Source organism: Haliotis rubra, unplaced genomic scaffold (genome assembly GCF_003918875.1).
Source record: "Haliotis rubra isolate DU_JTF1 unplaced genomic scaffold, ASM391887v1 Scf394, whole genome shotgun sequence".
In the NCBI taxonomy this organism is placed as follows: Eukaryota; Metazoa; Mollusca; class Gastropoda; order Lepetellida; family Haliotidae; genus Haliotis; species Haliotis rubra.
Window position 1 is genome coordinate 557,974 of NW_025767073.1, and position 15,831 is coordinate 573,804.

The following is a 15,831-nucleotide window of genomic DNA, read 5'->3' on the forward strand; positions in this document are numbered from 1 at the left end:
GTTGGCTCGTCACGCGGAAGACCCGGGTTCGAATCCCCACATGGGCACAATGTGTGAAGCCCATTTCTGGTGTCCCCCGCCGTGATGTTGCTGGAATATTGCTAAAAGCGGCGTAAAACCAAACTCAGTCAGTCATTCAGTCATAAAGGAATGAGAGATATGAGAGAATCGATGAAAATCACATTACACCCTGATCATACAGATGGATAATTATGTTATAACATTGTCATTAATCGGTTAGAGACCTCGACTTACTTGACTTAGTCCTCGTTACTCCTTGAGGAGCATAAGGTCTCAACAGTTGCCCTCCACGCTTGCCGGTCAGTGGCTATGCTCTTGGTAGCCTCCCGGGGTAAACCGGTTTCCCTCAGTTCTTTTTCCAGGCTTCGTCTCCAGGTCTGTTTTGGACGTCCTCTTTACCTCTTGCCTTGTGGGTTCCAGTCAAGTGCTTGCCTGGTGATATTTGTTTTGTGGTTTTTTAGCGTATTCCAATCCAGCGCCACTTTTGTCGCTTGATCTGAGCAGAGACTTGGTCTTGATTCGCTGCTTCCCACAAGTCAAGGTTGGAGACTTTATCGAACCACTTGATGCGGAGGATCTGTCAGAGACACTTGTTGAGGAAAGTCTGTATTTTGATGGAGCTGGTCTTGGTTACTCTCCACGTTTCCGATCCATAAAGCAGGACGGAACGAACAGTTTGAGCTGAAGATCCGGAGCTTGGTTTTCAGGGATAGGACAGTGCTTTTCCAGATTGTTCTTAATGTGGTGAAAGCATATTGAGCTTTTCTGATCCTAGCCTCGATGTCCTCGTCTGTGCCACCGGTTAGAGACCTACTATTAGTATATTTGAATTACGTTAAATGTGACGCATACTCAAATTATATAGGAAATTATTATATCAATTGGTCTTTTTAACGGCTTAATTTTCATATATTATTTGGACAGTATAAGGCTCTGATTTTTTTCTTTTTCGTAAATCGTTTACTTATCGACTTACCTACCGAAGATATATATAACCTAAAGAAGATATATATATAGAGAGAGATATGGAACCTTGCACTTTGAATATATTAGTATGTTGTCTCATTGGGGGTGAACTGCATTGTTTGTCTATCTTGTGTTGAAAATAAATGCTGCGTCCTGCTTTTGAGCTTAATACTTAGTTTCCTTGTCTCTCTTTGTTTCAGTTGAAATCACGTTGAGCAAAGTATTAGAGGTTTTAGCCTTGCTATTAACCTTAGTACTGCACATTAGAAATGCACCATCTAACAGAGTTATTTCCCTTGAGTTGTCTGCCGCTAGATGGCATGGTAAACCCATCGAAAACATTGCCCGACGCCATTTTGTGATTTCTTAAGGAAAGAGAGATCGAAACTGAAGCATTTCTTGTCTGTTTTCTCCATTTTACGTAAGTGTACCCAATGGAATGGCATAATTAGAATGTATACCTACACATAAAACTTGCGCGGTCGTAATATAACTCTTAATCATTTTGTTTGTGCCCTTGTATGTGGGCTATGGGGAGGGAGAGGTGGTGCAAAATTCGTGTTTGTTGATGTAAATAGGAAGTAAAGTTTCAGTAAGTACACATACTGAGCTGTCGAATTTCGGGGTATCTGTGACGTTCACATATTTACGAGCTTAGACGATGTACGGGTAAACGGCTGAGTAACATTTTGATAACCCTGATTGAAATGTCCTCAACAACTGTTTGTTTTGTCACACGATAGAAAGAGCGTGGCGTCTGCTCAGGCAGATCTCGTGAGTCACAGGCATAATTAGAATGGAAGCCCATTGATGACATGGAACTTTGATCCCTTGTATTTTCACAATACATATAGTATGTAACTAACATTTTAGGTATAAGATTGGTTTTATTGTTTATGGATCCAGTGCCCTTTTATCAGGCGTTCAGTGTTTCACAGGTTAGGGGGTGTTGCCCTTGCTGAAACTAAAACTCAGTCCTAGAACAGTCATGCCTTATCTCCCTTGGTCTTGTTGGAATGACTGGCGTGTATGTTACTATGTGTCAGTTGTCATGATACATTTTGTTTTACATCTCAGTATGTCAGTCTTTGTCCTCAAAATTTAATTGTCCAAACTAAGGATGTCACTGATTACACCAGTGCTGATATATCAATTCAGAAGAATCCTGATATAGCTGTTATAAAGAACAATAGTTATTGTTTATAGATACAAGTAACCAATGTAAACCTGACAGTTATTGCTAATTATGAACTAGGCCGATTTCTTAAATATTAGGAATGATAATATATACACATTTACTACAGTAATATTATTGTAAATATATATCTAAAACATATCTTGCGATTTATGTTGACATCCCTAAACCAAACATAGTTTAATTTATTCTTGATCGTCTAAAATACCTTTTGTGGACAGTCTTCAGACTAAGGAGGGGGATTCAAAAAGTAGTCAGCCTAACTATATTCTCGATGTCCAATGTTTGAAGCTTCCATTTTATTATGAAGGAATCATTAGCTAGGGATTTACATGGAGTCCTGTATTTGAGGGTCCCTGGGACTCATACTGTTAATTTTCATGGGTCCAGGACAACAAAATGGGGGTCACAGACACTTAATAATACTGTTATTGTATTGTGTATCATGATCATCGCATTGTTACAGTAAATAAACTGCAAATTATACCATAACCTGGCTAGTAGCAAACTCAGTGCAAACTTATTGTTACTTGATTGGAATTTTTACAAAAAGTATTTGGACTTTTGTTTGTCCCTGTGGATGCGCTAATAAATTTTGTTGTATCCGTTGTCATTTTTTATGCGTATAGGAAGCAGGAATTCGTGTCCTGTAAGTCCCTGCATTAGCAAAGCCATATCCAAAATGTCACATGTGTGGGTAATGTGGTTAACAAGATATTAGTCATCACAACACATTGGGGTATAATGCGGGGTAGCCTTGTGGTTAAAGCGTTCAATAGTCATGCCGGAGACCTGGGTTCGATTCCCCACATGGGTACAATGTGTGAAGCCCATTTCTTGCGTACCCCTGCCGTGATATTGTTGGAATATTGCTAAAAGCGGCGTAAAACCATACTCAATCACTTAAAAAATTGCAGAAAATGGTCATTTGGTACCCCTTGGATAATGGTATGCCCTCCGATATCATATAAGATGTGTTCAGTATAGTATTGGATGACTTCCCGTCATAATCAACATTCAAAGATTTGGATGGTTTAATTTGTATTTAGACGGGAACTGTTTTTTAAGGACACCCCTGTTTTAATCTTTCAAAAACACTGTGTCCAGATATTCAAGCTGGCATTGTTTACAATGTGAGGTGAGGTGAAATTGGGTTTAACATCGTGCTTGAGAATATTTCGCTCATATGACGACTTGAATGCGTGTGTATGTGTGTGCGGCTGTATTGAGAGCTGACACTTGCGTGACCATTCAGTATTTAGTTTGAACCCTTGGCATCATGTATGAATAAGTGAAAACATGAGAATATGTTATGTTCTTATGATTATGTCATCTAAAAGGGGTGGGTAGTGTCTCCAAAACAAGCTCTTTCAGTAAACATGAAGGGTGAGTCACATCAATAGGCGATTGTAGTTTCAAAATGCTTTTTTATGCTCTTTATTATCCAAGTTTGATTCTAGTGGACTTCTGACAGAATGTTTCTTGCATATTTTGTTTTCTGAAGTTCGTGATGCATTTATTGCAGATTTTGCGTTTTGGGGGGTTACCAAGACAAATAGTCAAACAAAACGGGGATCATGAGGCTGGAACATTGCAAAACCAAATTGATTGAGGTTGACAGAAAATATGTAGAAAAATAAAACATACATACAGCTGAATTTGTATCATTTTCTAGGTGAGACTGACTACTTTTTGAACACCCCTCGTAACCTTGTGGTATAGCATTTGCTCACCATGCAGAAGACCCAAGTTCAATTCCCCTCATGTGTTCAATGTATGAAACCCGCTTTTATCATTTTTTAGTGTGTGTGTGTGTGTGTGTGTGTGTGTGTCAACACTTAGGCCTACCATGCCTATTGAGATCTTCTAGTGTTATACAGTATATAAAGCAGCTAGTTGTCCTTTAATCTGGGGGTAGAGGAAATATAAAGAGACAGGCTGGTTTATCCCCAAAGGATTTCACAAACAACCACACTGAAATGAGCCAAGCACTGTAGTTGGAAATGACCAACAGCATCTACCCATTGTGTGTGACAACAACCAAACTTTTATTGTGTTGATAGGATGGTAATCAAATTTAACACTCATTGCTATAAGTTCAGAACATATGTGCAAGCTAATTGGACACATTGTGTGAGCATACATATGATGCAGAAAGGATGTTTTATCTTTCCCTTCAAAATGACCAATTACATAGATTGCCTAAGCACTGTTCTAATTGCATGACCCTATTTCATATGATTACCACCTCATTAACAGGTTCATGTCATAACAAGTACTCCCTGTGTAAAATCTGAGGTGGATAGCACCTTAATGGACTCATGAAAGGTAGCTTCAATGCTTGGTGACTTGTCTGTCCAGTACGCACAAATGTAGAGAATGGATGCAGAAAAAAATTCACTGCGTCCACAAGGATGCACAATATCATTCACTGTACCCACAACACATGTATGACTTTGCTAAGTGTTCAGATGTTTCTTTCAGAGCAGTTACTTGCATCATGTCATCCCTCAGTCCACATGATCAAGCTCTATAAGGAAATTATCAAAACATACAGTTCTCTACACTGTTACTTCACAGTACCTTGTATTGCCCACAAGGACTAAAACTAATAATTAGGGGTCCACAGGGCCCCCATGTTTGTGAGGTGAGGTAAAACCCTGGGTTAGAATGGAATTTAAAGGCTCTTACTGGCCCTGTTAAATATAAAATGTTTCTTTGTTGACATATTGTTTCACTTTGTTAAAATTGTAATTGTTGTAACGATCATATGTGTGTGCAAAGGCAACTTGGTGACTTGTTATATATTTTTTATAATGAAGCAGTGCTTGTTTGGGGGAAATTCTGTATATTTTTATACAATTTGGGCAGAATATACTTGGATGTCTTACAGATATTTGCATACCATATTTTCTTGTGTATAATGCGGACATGCTATTTCCTATTGTGCCGAGTCAAACCAACATTATTTGATTTCAGGGCAACATAGTTGGCCAATGAAAATTGATCCAAAACTTCACCACTGACATCTTGTATTTTTAGCTACAGCTTTGGGCCCACTGCCTTTACTATATATTTATCAAACATTTCACTTGTTATGTATGTACAGTTTCATGGATCACTGTTTACTATTTCAAACATGAAATTGGTGCTAAAAAATAATTTCTGTCAAACAATAACATGTATATCATTGTACTCATCAAAGTAAAATAATCAGAACTCATTGTGTGCATGTATTGTGTTCAATACATCTGTAGTGAAGTAAGTTAGTTTAGAGAGTGTATACGTGATGTGATCATTTACAAATTAGCTTCACTCGCCCGAATTTGACTGTGGTTGTCATTTACCCAAACTGAAAGAGCATGTGCTCCAATTTGACCATGTTGACTAATGTGTAAAGTAAAATTAAATGTAGTGCTAACCCCCAGAATCCATTTGTCAGTCTTAACTTTTCATTGCAGAAGTTGTTTGGGGTTATGTTCTTGATTACCTAAGAGAAATTCACTTTTTCAAATTTGACAAAAGTTGTGTAAAACTTGGCAATGCAAGATCCCAATTCCTATTTATTATGTGGTTCAGTTTGATCGACTAGGTTGACAACCATCAGTTTCTCATGAAAGTTGCCCAAAACCCTACAAATAAAACAAATGTTTCCTGTTTGTTTTCGAAATCATTTATTAGTATCTGTAGGAAGTTATTACAGATAATAAATGTTCAGAGAGCTCATGCCATACTTGATAAGCACGATGGGTAAAGATTACAGTTTACATGTTTACCTAAGGACCATTGCTTGGGAGACCGTCCAGGTGTCAGCATATGTGGCTGGGGACGTAAGCTCTGAACATGATAACCAATAAAAATACATACAAAGTATGGGACTTGTACCCTTGTAATGTCACTCTCAGACATATTTCAGGTATATGGCAGCAGCCTGTATATAATAAAGTCTGGACCACACATTCTATTGACTGACATCATGAAGGCCAGCTATCCATGTAGATCATAGAGATCCATAATTGTTATCAATAATAAATATTGGAGATGTAATATATCTATCAAAAGAAATGAATATATTTCACATCAGTGAGATGTAACTTAGAGTAAAAAAAACAAAAATGTCTGAAAGAAATGAATATATTTCACATCACTGATGAATGGTAACATGTTTTTGCATGGATTATTAACAAAATAGCGCCCTGAACATAATTTAGAAGAAAATCATGAAGAAAGTCCAAATTTTGTATATTGTCTTGGAAAATTTAAACTTTTTCTGTCACAAAAGTTAATGTATGATATATTTTGATAACATTATTTTATTATCGATAATCATTAATAATTTTTCTTATCAATGATATTTCTGATCAATTTAGCCAGCCCTAGACATGAACATCTATATACACAATTCGGGATACGTTATGACAAGCATGGTTTGCTGAAGATCAATTCTAAACCAGATCTTTTCAGGTCTTTCAGGAAATATAAAAACAAAATGAATAGTATAATAACATTTTGTTTTCAGGAGCACTTTGTTTGCGTTCCTGGATAAAACCTAGCATTGAACATGATAACAATCTGAAGAACTGTTGCATCCTCGTATTGGCAAACAGTATGACTGCCATTTTATGAAACTAAGCGAAAAAATATCAAGTTTGTTGGTTTTCTTTTTTGTTTTAGTTTTGGATGTCCCTAGATTCAAATACCATACAAAAGACCTTACAGGCCCAAAGACTCACACTAAATCCAACCATTGTTAATATATATTATAAAGTAAGATTGTCAATAATAGAGTTGCAATGAATCCACTATTGGGCAAATATGACACATATCTGGAATATAGGTTATCAAATATAATATGACACATCACCAGTTAATGTATCATTAATTATATCCATTCAAATGATAATAATATATATTATTTAACATGTTTTGACTATGTTATTTGTCACAACAATGATTAGTGACCATGTTATGGTCAGATGAAATATATAAGCGTGGACTATTATCCTGTCGCTTTTTTTAAAATTCACAAATATTCAATTCCAATTATCACAAATAATGAATTGAATTTATGAAGGAATATGGTCCTATTCACAGAATATAATCATTGATATAAATGAATGTAATGTATTTTCCTATATTTTCAGAAGGATAAAATCAGGTCCTCCATTTGCCTCAACTTGCACATGCTGTGTTGATTGCTTGAAGAATTTTTTCATCTTTCTCTGTCATATTAGGTAAGTAAGTCTTCTTAAAGGTTAGCTGCCTGAGTGATTGAAATGCATTGATTTTATTACACAGTTATTGCGGACATCAGTGGTGTGTGTGTTTATACTTAGAGACAGAAGAAAGACATGCACTATAGAACAGTTTTTATTTACTTACGGTCAGTGATTGTCAATTTCAAAAACATTTTCTGTGTTATTTCATTGATTAGATGTTAGTCATCATTGTAGATCAATGATCAGTTGACTGTTAACATGGTAAAGATTCACATTTGAGCACATTTGTAGATCAATTATCAATTGACTGGTACATGTCAGTGGTGCATCAGTGTCATGCTTGTTGGTATGGTACATAACATCTTTTTGTGCAGTATTGATATTTTGGGTGGTGGAAATTGCAAATGGTTCACGAAAATGAAAACAATCGCCTGCTCACTCAGATGCCCTGACAACCTGCACTGATCATTTTTATTAATCCACAATTCAGTGTGTACATATACATGGACCTCTTTGTCAAAAGCAATCTTTCAGTCCGTTTGAGTCAGAAACGGACCAATGAATTGCAAATTTTATCATTGTACAAAATTGCCCCATAAATATAAATAGTACACATGTTTATCATTTACTAATACCCAACAGCTTTCTTATATTTGAAAATTTTCCGGACTCCACCCAAAAGTTCTTTAAGAAACTATCATTAAAATTTTGACACAGTTCACTATTTGTTACGAGGGAGGAGTGCAGAGAAAGGGACAGCCAGGTGTGCGAGAAAGGATGGAGACGGCACAGCACAGGCTAATGAATCAATAACTTGGTGGGCACTTGTGCACGTGCTTCTCTAACACCTGGCTGACCCATACTTGTCATAAGCATGCTCTTGGCACTAACACATTATTACCCCGCATAACCCAAGCTGCCTGTAAGGTGCTAGAAGGTTATAGTCACATGACTTATCCCACTGGGTACACATTTTCTGCTGGGTGAACAGAGGCACTTTTAAACAAACCCAATTGCCTAAGGTGAGACCACATGCATCACAAGTGCATCGTTGTGGGGCAGGACTGAAGTCCTAGAAACTCGACAAGCCGACACACACGATCACCCATCCAAGGACTCTTCACGCCCAACATTGCTTAATTTCAACTGATTTGTGGCCTGAGCTCTATGCACAGAACACACCACCACAGATCACATCACAGATGGATAAAAATGATACAATACTGAATGACATCAGTGAATTTCTGTGTAGCTTTCAAACTGCACAGTTTCTTAATTTTCTTTCTTAAAAAGATAAACTGCCTCCGTGATGTATTGCTTAGAGCGTCCACCCGGAGAACGGAAGGACGCGGATTCGATCCCCGGTCGCGTCATACAATAAACGTTAAACTATGGTACTTGTTGGTCCCTGCTTGGTGCTCGTCATTAATGCATACAATGACTGGTTGGCTCAGAGTCAGTATAATGTGTCTTAGTGGGATATTCATGCTTTAACTGTGGCATGGGATCTCAGTGAGCTAGCACTATAAAACCAGCTTAAGTCTGGGCTAGTACATGCAGCCACACATACACACGCATGCACATCATCATATGCAGAAATATTCTCAAGTACGACGTTAAACCTCATTTCACCTCACCCATCTGAAAAAGATAACTTCCTGGCAAACAAGGATAAGTTCAGCACCGACTGGACAACTGACCCGTATTAGCATTGTATGAGAGCCGCCCGCAGGCGCTTGCCATTGTTAGCGAAGGGGGGCCAGGTTGTCTGCGATCAAGTTTAGTGCGATGGGTGAAGCATGTGGCCTGTCTCAGCAAACACCGAGTTTGACAGTGGCAGCTACATGCGGAATCAATTTCATCGTCATGCAATGCACGTGCACTAGCCTACATCTGCTCTTCCTTTCACAAACCAAATGGGTTTGCTCATTGCCATGCACCGCCTACTTCTCATAAACGCGTTCTTTGCACTGGTCCAACTTATCCTTGTTTGCCAGTAAATTTGGACAATTCTGAAACCCTATCAGCATATTGATTTTGTTCCTAAGAAATGCATTTTGTGGTCAAATATGTGCAGAGAAATTCCAAACTATTCCATGTATGTTGTAAGAAATGAAGAGGGGTGAGGTAGTCTAGTGGTTAAAGCGTTGACTCGTCACGCCGAAGACCAGGGTTTGATTCCCCACATAGGTACAATGTGTGATGCCCATTTCTGGTGTACCACGCCGTGACATTATTGCTAAAAGTGGCATAAAACCATACTCACTCACTCACTCACTCACTGTAAGAAATGAACTTCAATGTCTTTGACATTTTTTGTTACCCATTGACACATTGGTATTCTGATTGTGAGTCCTTGTGCAAGTTAAATTTCATGTGACATGTGGGAGCTGTTTCCTTCTGATGATCTGAGGTAACCATGGTAACACCATCTATTCTTACAGGTTATACCAGAAGACAAGATGGCCGCCGGCCCGTACAACTACAGTTATATTTTCAAATACATCATCATTGGTGACATGGGTGTTGGCAAATCTTGCTTGCTCCATCAGTTCACAGAAAAGAAATGTAAGTACCACAAGTATTAATGTTGGTAAGGGATTTATGGCCAATCTATGCAGGATTATACCGGTGATCACGTTAATGGGGGAACAACATTACTTGTACTTAAACAGGTTAAATATCATTGACATGAATATTTAACTTAACATGAAACATGGGCTGTCAGAAATATTATTAGCTTTCAGTTGAGTTTACACTCTTTGTGATCAAAATGTGTTGGTTTGTTTTTTCAGTTATGGCAGACTGCCCTCACACAATAGGCGTGGAGTTCGGAACTAGGTATGTATTGTCATTCTAACAGCTTGTGATTTTAGTTACTAGTCAAAAGCACAAGTCTAGAAATTTTCTTGTGTATCAAGGATGACTGATTTTTGTCCATACATTAAACAGGATCAATAGTCTTTGGTGCAAACTTCACTTGTAGAACTTTGTCTTAAGTTTGTAATAGTTTTAATAAAGTTTTTAAATGACATTATGACCAAAGTACTATATATTGCTTCTTTGATGGGCATTTTAGAAGTTGAGTTGATGAAGAATAATGACAATTATTATGGATATACAACTTCTTTTATTCTGTGGAGGCTTGACAACGACATTAGAATCTATGTCGAAACGTTGCCTCCACAGAATAAAAGAAGTTGTGTATCCAGAATAATTGTCATTATTCTTCTTTACTATATATTGCAAAAGAAAGTTTCCATATCACCTAAAATCAATTTGCAGCTGTATCATCGCATGACATGTTGATTAATAGTTCACTTGGTACATATACTAAGTATATGTGGGTCTTTCAAGGCACTGGCTTATCAGTGTATCTATCAGCTGTGTCAAAGATCAAGTTCGATATTAAATTAGTAGCTTGTTTATGTCTCAAATTTAGTTAATTGAAGTTAATCCATAATTTATATTGTTGCTAACATTGTAGTTACGGTGATGTTGATCTGTATGTGAACCATATTGTTATCAGAATTATCGAGGTTGCTGGCCAGAAGATCAAGCTGCAGATCTGGGACACAGCCGGGCAGGAGAGGTTCCGTGCAGTCACTCGCAGCTACTACAGGGGGGCAGCAGGGGCACTCATGGTCTACGACATCACCAGGTACAGTTGTTGTCCTTCCTTTGACGCCTGTGTTAACCATTGCTGGCATTATGAGTTACTGTAATTTGCTTGTCAGAGTTACTTCCCTTGAATGCCAAGATTTACTTTTTAGACCTCGTGAGCAAGAGAATGTATTCTATGTTTCAGGAGGAGCACCTACAACCACCTGAGCAGTTGGTTGACGGACGCCAGAAACCTCACCAACCCAAACACAGTAACTACACTCAGAGTTCTCTTTGTACAGACATTGGATAAGACTGCCTTCAAATAATATTCCACAAGAAGTGAAATAATCCTACTTTTAAAATGGACTGTCCGCGGCGTCCGTCCGTGCACATTTTTATCCGAGCAGAACTCTAAAACCCCCAACACTGATCTGGGGTGTGGTGCCCTTTTGGTGTGAATTCTGAATAAAATATTTTGGCGTTTCCATGGCAACAAGTGTGTGTGTTGTATTAAAATGGACTCTAAAACCGTTCACTATTTCTTTACCAAACTTGGCACATAGATAGATCTGGTGGTGTACTGGTGCCTTTTGGTAGTTTTGGAATTCTAAATAAAATATTTTTGGCATTTTCATGGCAACAAGTTTGACTTAGCCTGAAATTGGTGGTTGTGCTCTTTTCCGGAGCAGAACTCTAAAAACCGTTCACTATTTCTTCACCAAACTTGGCACATAGATAGATCTGGTGGTGTACTGGTGCCTTTTGGTAGTTTTGGATTTCTGAATAAAATATTTTTGGCATTTCCATGGCAACAAGTTTGACATAGACTGAAATTGGTGATAGTGTTCCTTTCTGGAGCAGAACTTTAAAAACCTTTCAATACTCTCCTTCCACTTTCCTATATACACACCTAAATATTTGACATAATCATCACTCGTAGACATAATCATGAAGAGTATTTTGCCATTGCGGGGGATATTTATGACTTTGTCTTCTTGTTTATCATGGATATTGGAAGTTTTTCACATGTCATTATTGTCAGGGGTGAGGGTTCAAAGGTTAAAGAACAGGGGTTTTCTTTTTTACTTTTTACATATTTTGAGAATGGAAAGAGAGTTCGGAATAGAATTGCCTTAGAAAGGGATTCACTCATTGTTGAAACTAGGGCCATTTCATTATAAATTATATTGCTGATTTTGATGCGTTTTGAGAGGTATATAGAGTACAAATGCTGTTGTAGGTTATATTCCTGATCGGCAACAAGTGCGACCTGGAAGCCCAGCGAGATGTCACATACGAGGAAGCAAAACAGTTTGCAGAAGAAAATGGCTTGATGTTTCTTGAGTGCAGTGCTAAAACGTTAGTATTCATATTGTTGAAATTTGCATATGAAATTCAAGGTGACATTTTCATAAACCTTATGATGAAATAATGATTTCTGGGTCCTTAAATTGGGACTTATAGCATGTATGTTCAAGGACACCCTTAAATTTGTAACACTGTTATGTTCACATATTGTGAATTTTCATTACTTGATCTTTCTTGCTTGATGTGAGAGAACTTTGAAAACCTTGCATTCAGTATTGTATTGAGGACATTGCTTGCCTTCCAGTGGAGAGAATGTAGAGGATGCTTTCTTAGACACAGCAAAGAAAATCTACCAGAATATACAAGATGGCAGGTTAGTCCTTAATTACTCTTACATACTTTCTTGTGGATTGTGTTTCAAAAAAGGACTTCTTTCTACCTAGTCAGTACTTGAATCACGATAATTTAGCTTATAAGAGTTTATCACCTAACTCAGAAGAAATGTTTCCTGACCAAACTAACCTCTTCACAAATTGCCTGAATGGTCACAGCAAAGGACACAACATGTCTTGGGTGCAATTTGATACTTGGTTTCTTGGAAAGTGACCGCCTCCGTGGTGTAGTGGTTAGAGCGTCCGCCCGGAGAGCGGAAGGTCGCGCGTTCGGCATTAATGGGTACAACAAGGACTGGTCGGCTCGGAGTCAGTATAATGTGTCTGAGTGGGGTATTCATGCTTCACTGCGGCATGGTATCTCAGTGGGCTAGCACTATAAAGCCAGCTTCAGTCTGGGCTAGTACAAGCAGCTGCACATACACATACACACGCACGCACGTCGTCATATGAGCGAAATATTCTCAAGCACGACGATAAACCCAATTTCACCTCACCTCACCTTCTTGGAAAGTAGTAGGATGCAGCTGATACTCTCTCGCTGTTCAAATGACAATAAATTGTGAGATAAACATGACAATCAGTGGAAAACAATTTGACAAACAGAGCAATTAAATTTTGAAAGATTTTGTTGGATGGAAAGCAGCCAACCTATTAAACTTGGCAGTCAAAATATGAAAATATTGAACTGCTCCCTTGCATGACAAGTTCAAGAATCCTTGTGTGGTAACCAGTATTTCAGTGATGCTTCCATTCTGTATATATTTATTTCAGCCTGGACCTGAATGCGGCTGAGTCCGGAGTACAGCATAAGCCAGCCACGCCCCGCAATGCCCTCAATACGGATCAGACCCCCAACAAAGAGGGCTGCGCCTGCTAGTTAACAAGCCAGGCTGGCATCTTAACAAGCATTGGTTCTGCCTTCAATTCAGTCATTCCAGCGCCAACTGTCCACTGCTTGTATGCATACAGCAGTACACATGATGCAGTGTCGATATCAATAGCTGACAGTTGCCGACAGCGTTCATCCTCCATGTCATCATCACCATCATAGGATGTGACCCCAGCATCATCAACGTCTTCACACATCCCGTTTGCTCGAACACCAGTTTGTTCCAGGCAATCAGAGATCACTCAAGTATTCAAGCTGGGTGATTTGCTATGTTCATAACTGCAATCTGATTGGTCTGTACCAGTTTGAATGGAGCTCATTTGCCAGCTGTTACAAGTTGATGTTGTAACTGATTGGTCAGTTCTCTGAATGCTTGCAGCTGATTGGCCGGATGTGTGAGGACTGATGTCACTTCTCTTTATGTTCATCTATCTCTTACTGTTGTCAGACATGGACACAGATAACCTAAGTCTATAACATACACTTGAAGTTTATACATCAATTTCTCACAAATTACGAATTCTAAATTGAAATGTGAGATTGCTTGCGTGATGGTCATGAGCATTTTCATTTCAGTAACCATAATGCTTATCACTTGAATTATTTATATTTTGTTATTTCTGATGATTGTCCAAAATTACATTAGTTTTTAATATTGCATGAAAATCAGTCTTAAATATTCTGTTAACTGAAAATAATGGAGTATCTTGACAAAATAACCCCCTAAAGATGATTTTGCTATGCTTCGGTCTATGCCTATTGATGATTGGTTGGCTCTGTTCATTTTCCTTTTAAGTTAGGTACAGCGTACTGATTATTGGAATAGCCTAAAACTCTGAACAAACTGATTTAATGTCATGTTTATCAATTGAAATATATTTGTAGTACTTTGAAGCTCCTGCTCTGGAGAGAATTATGAAACGTTTTCATCGTTATTCTTTGATGAAGTAGTAGTCTCCTCCTCCTCTCCATCTTCTGTTCCTCTGTTTGCGTGTTTGTCGGGTCAGTGGTTGTTGTGTGTGTAGATACAACGTTGTTTACCTCTGCTGAGTGCAGTGTTGGTAGACAACCCAACTGTGCTATAGTGTAAAGTTTGTTTTTGTTATGCTCAAGATCATTATCTATTGTTTCATATTTATTACTGGGGACTGAGCAATGTATAGCAGTTGTATATAGCTTATCGTGACGCTTACCTTACACATCCCACTAGACAGACACATGCTTAGTTTTAATCTTTGTAAATTGTACAGTGTCCACATATTTCATAGAGGTGAACTTTTGAAGTGATTAGTGAGAGATAGGAGTCATGATGCTGATATCCATATTGGAAAGAAAGATGTAATTTGGATATTGCAGATGTACTCCTTGAAAGACATTCAGTACATGTTATTCCTTCATATTACTATAGTACTTCTGTCATGGAATAAATTAACTGTAGTAAGATGAAAGATTGCAGTGTTCAACTTTTTCAGAGTAGTATACACAAAATGAATACATGCCAAGATGCTTCTGCTATTGAAAAAGATATTTTTACCTTGATTGCAATTAACATACTGCTAAGAAGGTTATAATTATATCGTAAGAAATATCGTCAAGACAAGTGAGGCTTCGGTATTTATTGTTGTGACCTTTGTCAATCTGCTTTTTCGTACATATTTGCAGTGAAAGGACATTCAGGTAATCTTAAATGGCAAAAGAATCATCAGTTGTCTTGGACATCTATGGAAGCCCAAGACAAGTGCTCGTGCCAGAGCACAAACCCACTTTCAAATTGTTTGATGCCAGTTCTTCTATCTGGAAGATGACATGAAGTCTAAAATGTCTAAACATGAGTTTTAATCCTTTATCTGTAACTATATGTCTTGGCATAGTAGTGGCTGAAAAACTGTTTGCTTCTTGGGGTTTCAGCACTTTCATGTTAACTTGGAAGTTGTAAGATGAGCTGCTAGATAATGTTATCAGGTATAGTTTCACAAATTGGTAGTTGTGATTAATGGATATTACTCTGCTGTTGCTCTGATAGTATATGAGAGACCCAGTAGTCTTTGGCTGTAATTTGTTGTGCAGACTTGTGCCTGATCAATCCCATCCCAAGGATGATCCTGTATTACAATACATGGTTTGTCAGCTCCATAGACAGCCTCATTGGTTTCACCATAGTGGTGAATGACCACAATCTGTGTCACATTGGGTTCTCCATTGTAACATTGCAGTGATATGACTGAAATAAGT

General features: G+C 38.0%; 1 protein-coding gene across 2 annotated transcripts; it reads left to right on the forward strand.

Moving 5' to 3' along the window:
- Positions 1 to 1,294: 1,294 nt before the first annotated feature.
- On the forward strand, positions 1,295 to 14,126 carry LOC124286885 (ras-related protein Rab-14). Of its 2 annotated transcripts, none has more exons than XM_046723322.1 (9): positions 1,295 to 1,408; positions 7,327 to 7,416; positions 9,846 to 9,969; positions 10,197 to 10,242; positions 10,931 to 11,062; positions 11,210 to 11,276; positions 12,248 to 12,366; positions 12,620 to 12,688; positions 13,482 to 14,126. In XM_046723322.1, exons 3-9 carry the CDS (start codon positions 9,864 to 9,866, stop codon positions 13,585 to 13,587), a joined length of 645 nt encoding a protein of 214 aa, XP_046579278.1. In that variant the 5' UTR covers positions 1,295 to 1,408; positions 7,327 to 7,416; positions 9,846 to 9,863; the 3' UTR covers positions 13,588 to 14,126. The 2 variants fall into 2 exon arrangements, with proteins under 2 accessions (XP_046579278.1, XP_046579279.1); XM_046723323.1 differs by having other exon boundaries at positions 1,340 to 1,408; positions 7,330 to 7,416.
- The last annotated feature ends 1,705 nt before the right edge of the window (positions 14,127 to 15,831 follow it).

Coding starts and splice junctions, on each gene's coding strand:
- LOC124286885 (XM_046723322.1), top strand. CDS start 9,864: ATGGCCGCCGGCCCGTACAACTACAGTTATATTTTCAAATACATCATC. Junction 10,243..10,930: donor GGCGTGGAGTTCGGAACTAG/GTATGTATTGTC, acceptor TATTGTTATCAG/AATTATCGAGGTTGCTGGCC. Junction 12,367..12,619: donor CTTGAGTGCAGTGCTAAAAC/GTTAGTATTCAT, acceptor CTTGCCTTCCAG/TGGAGAGAATGTAGAGGATG.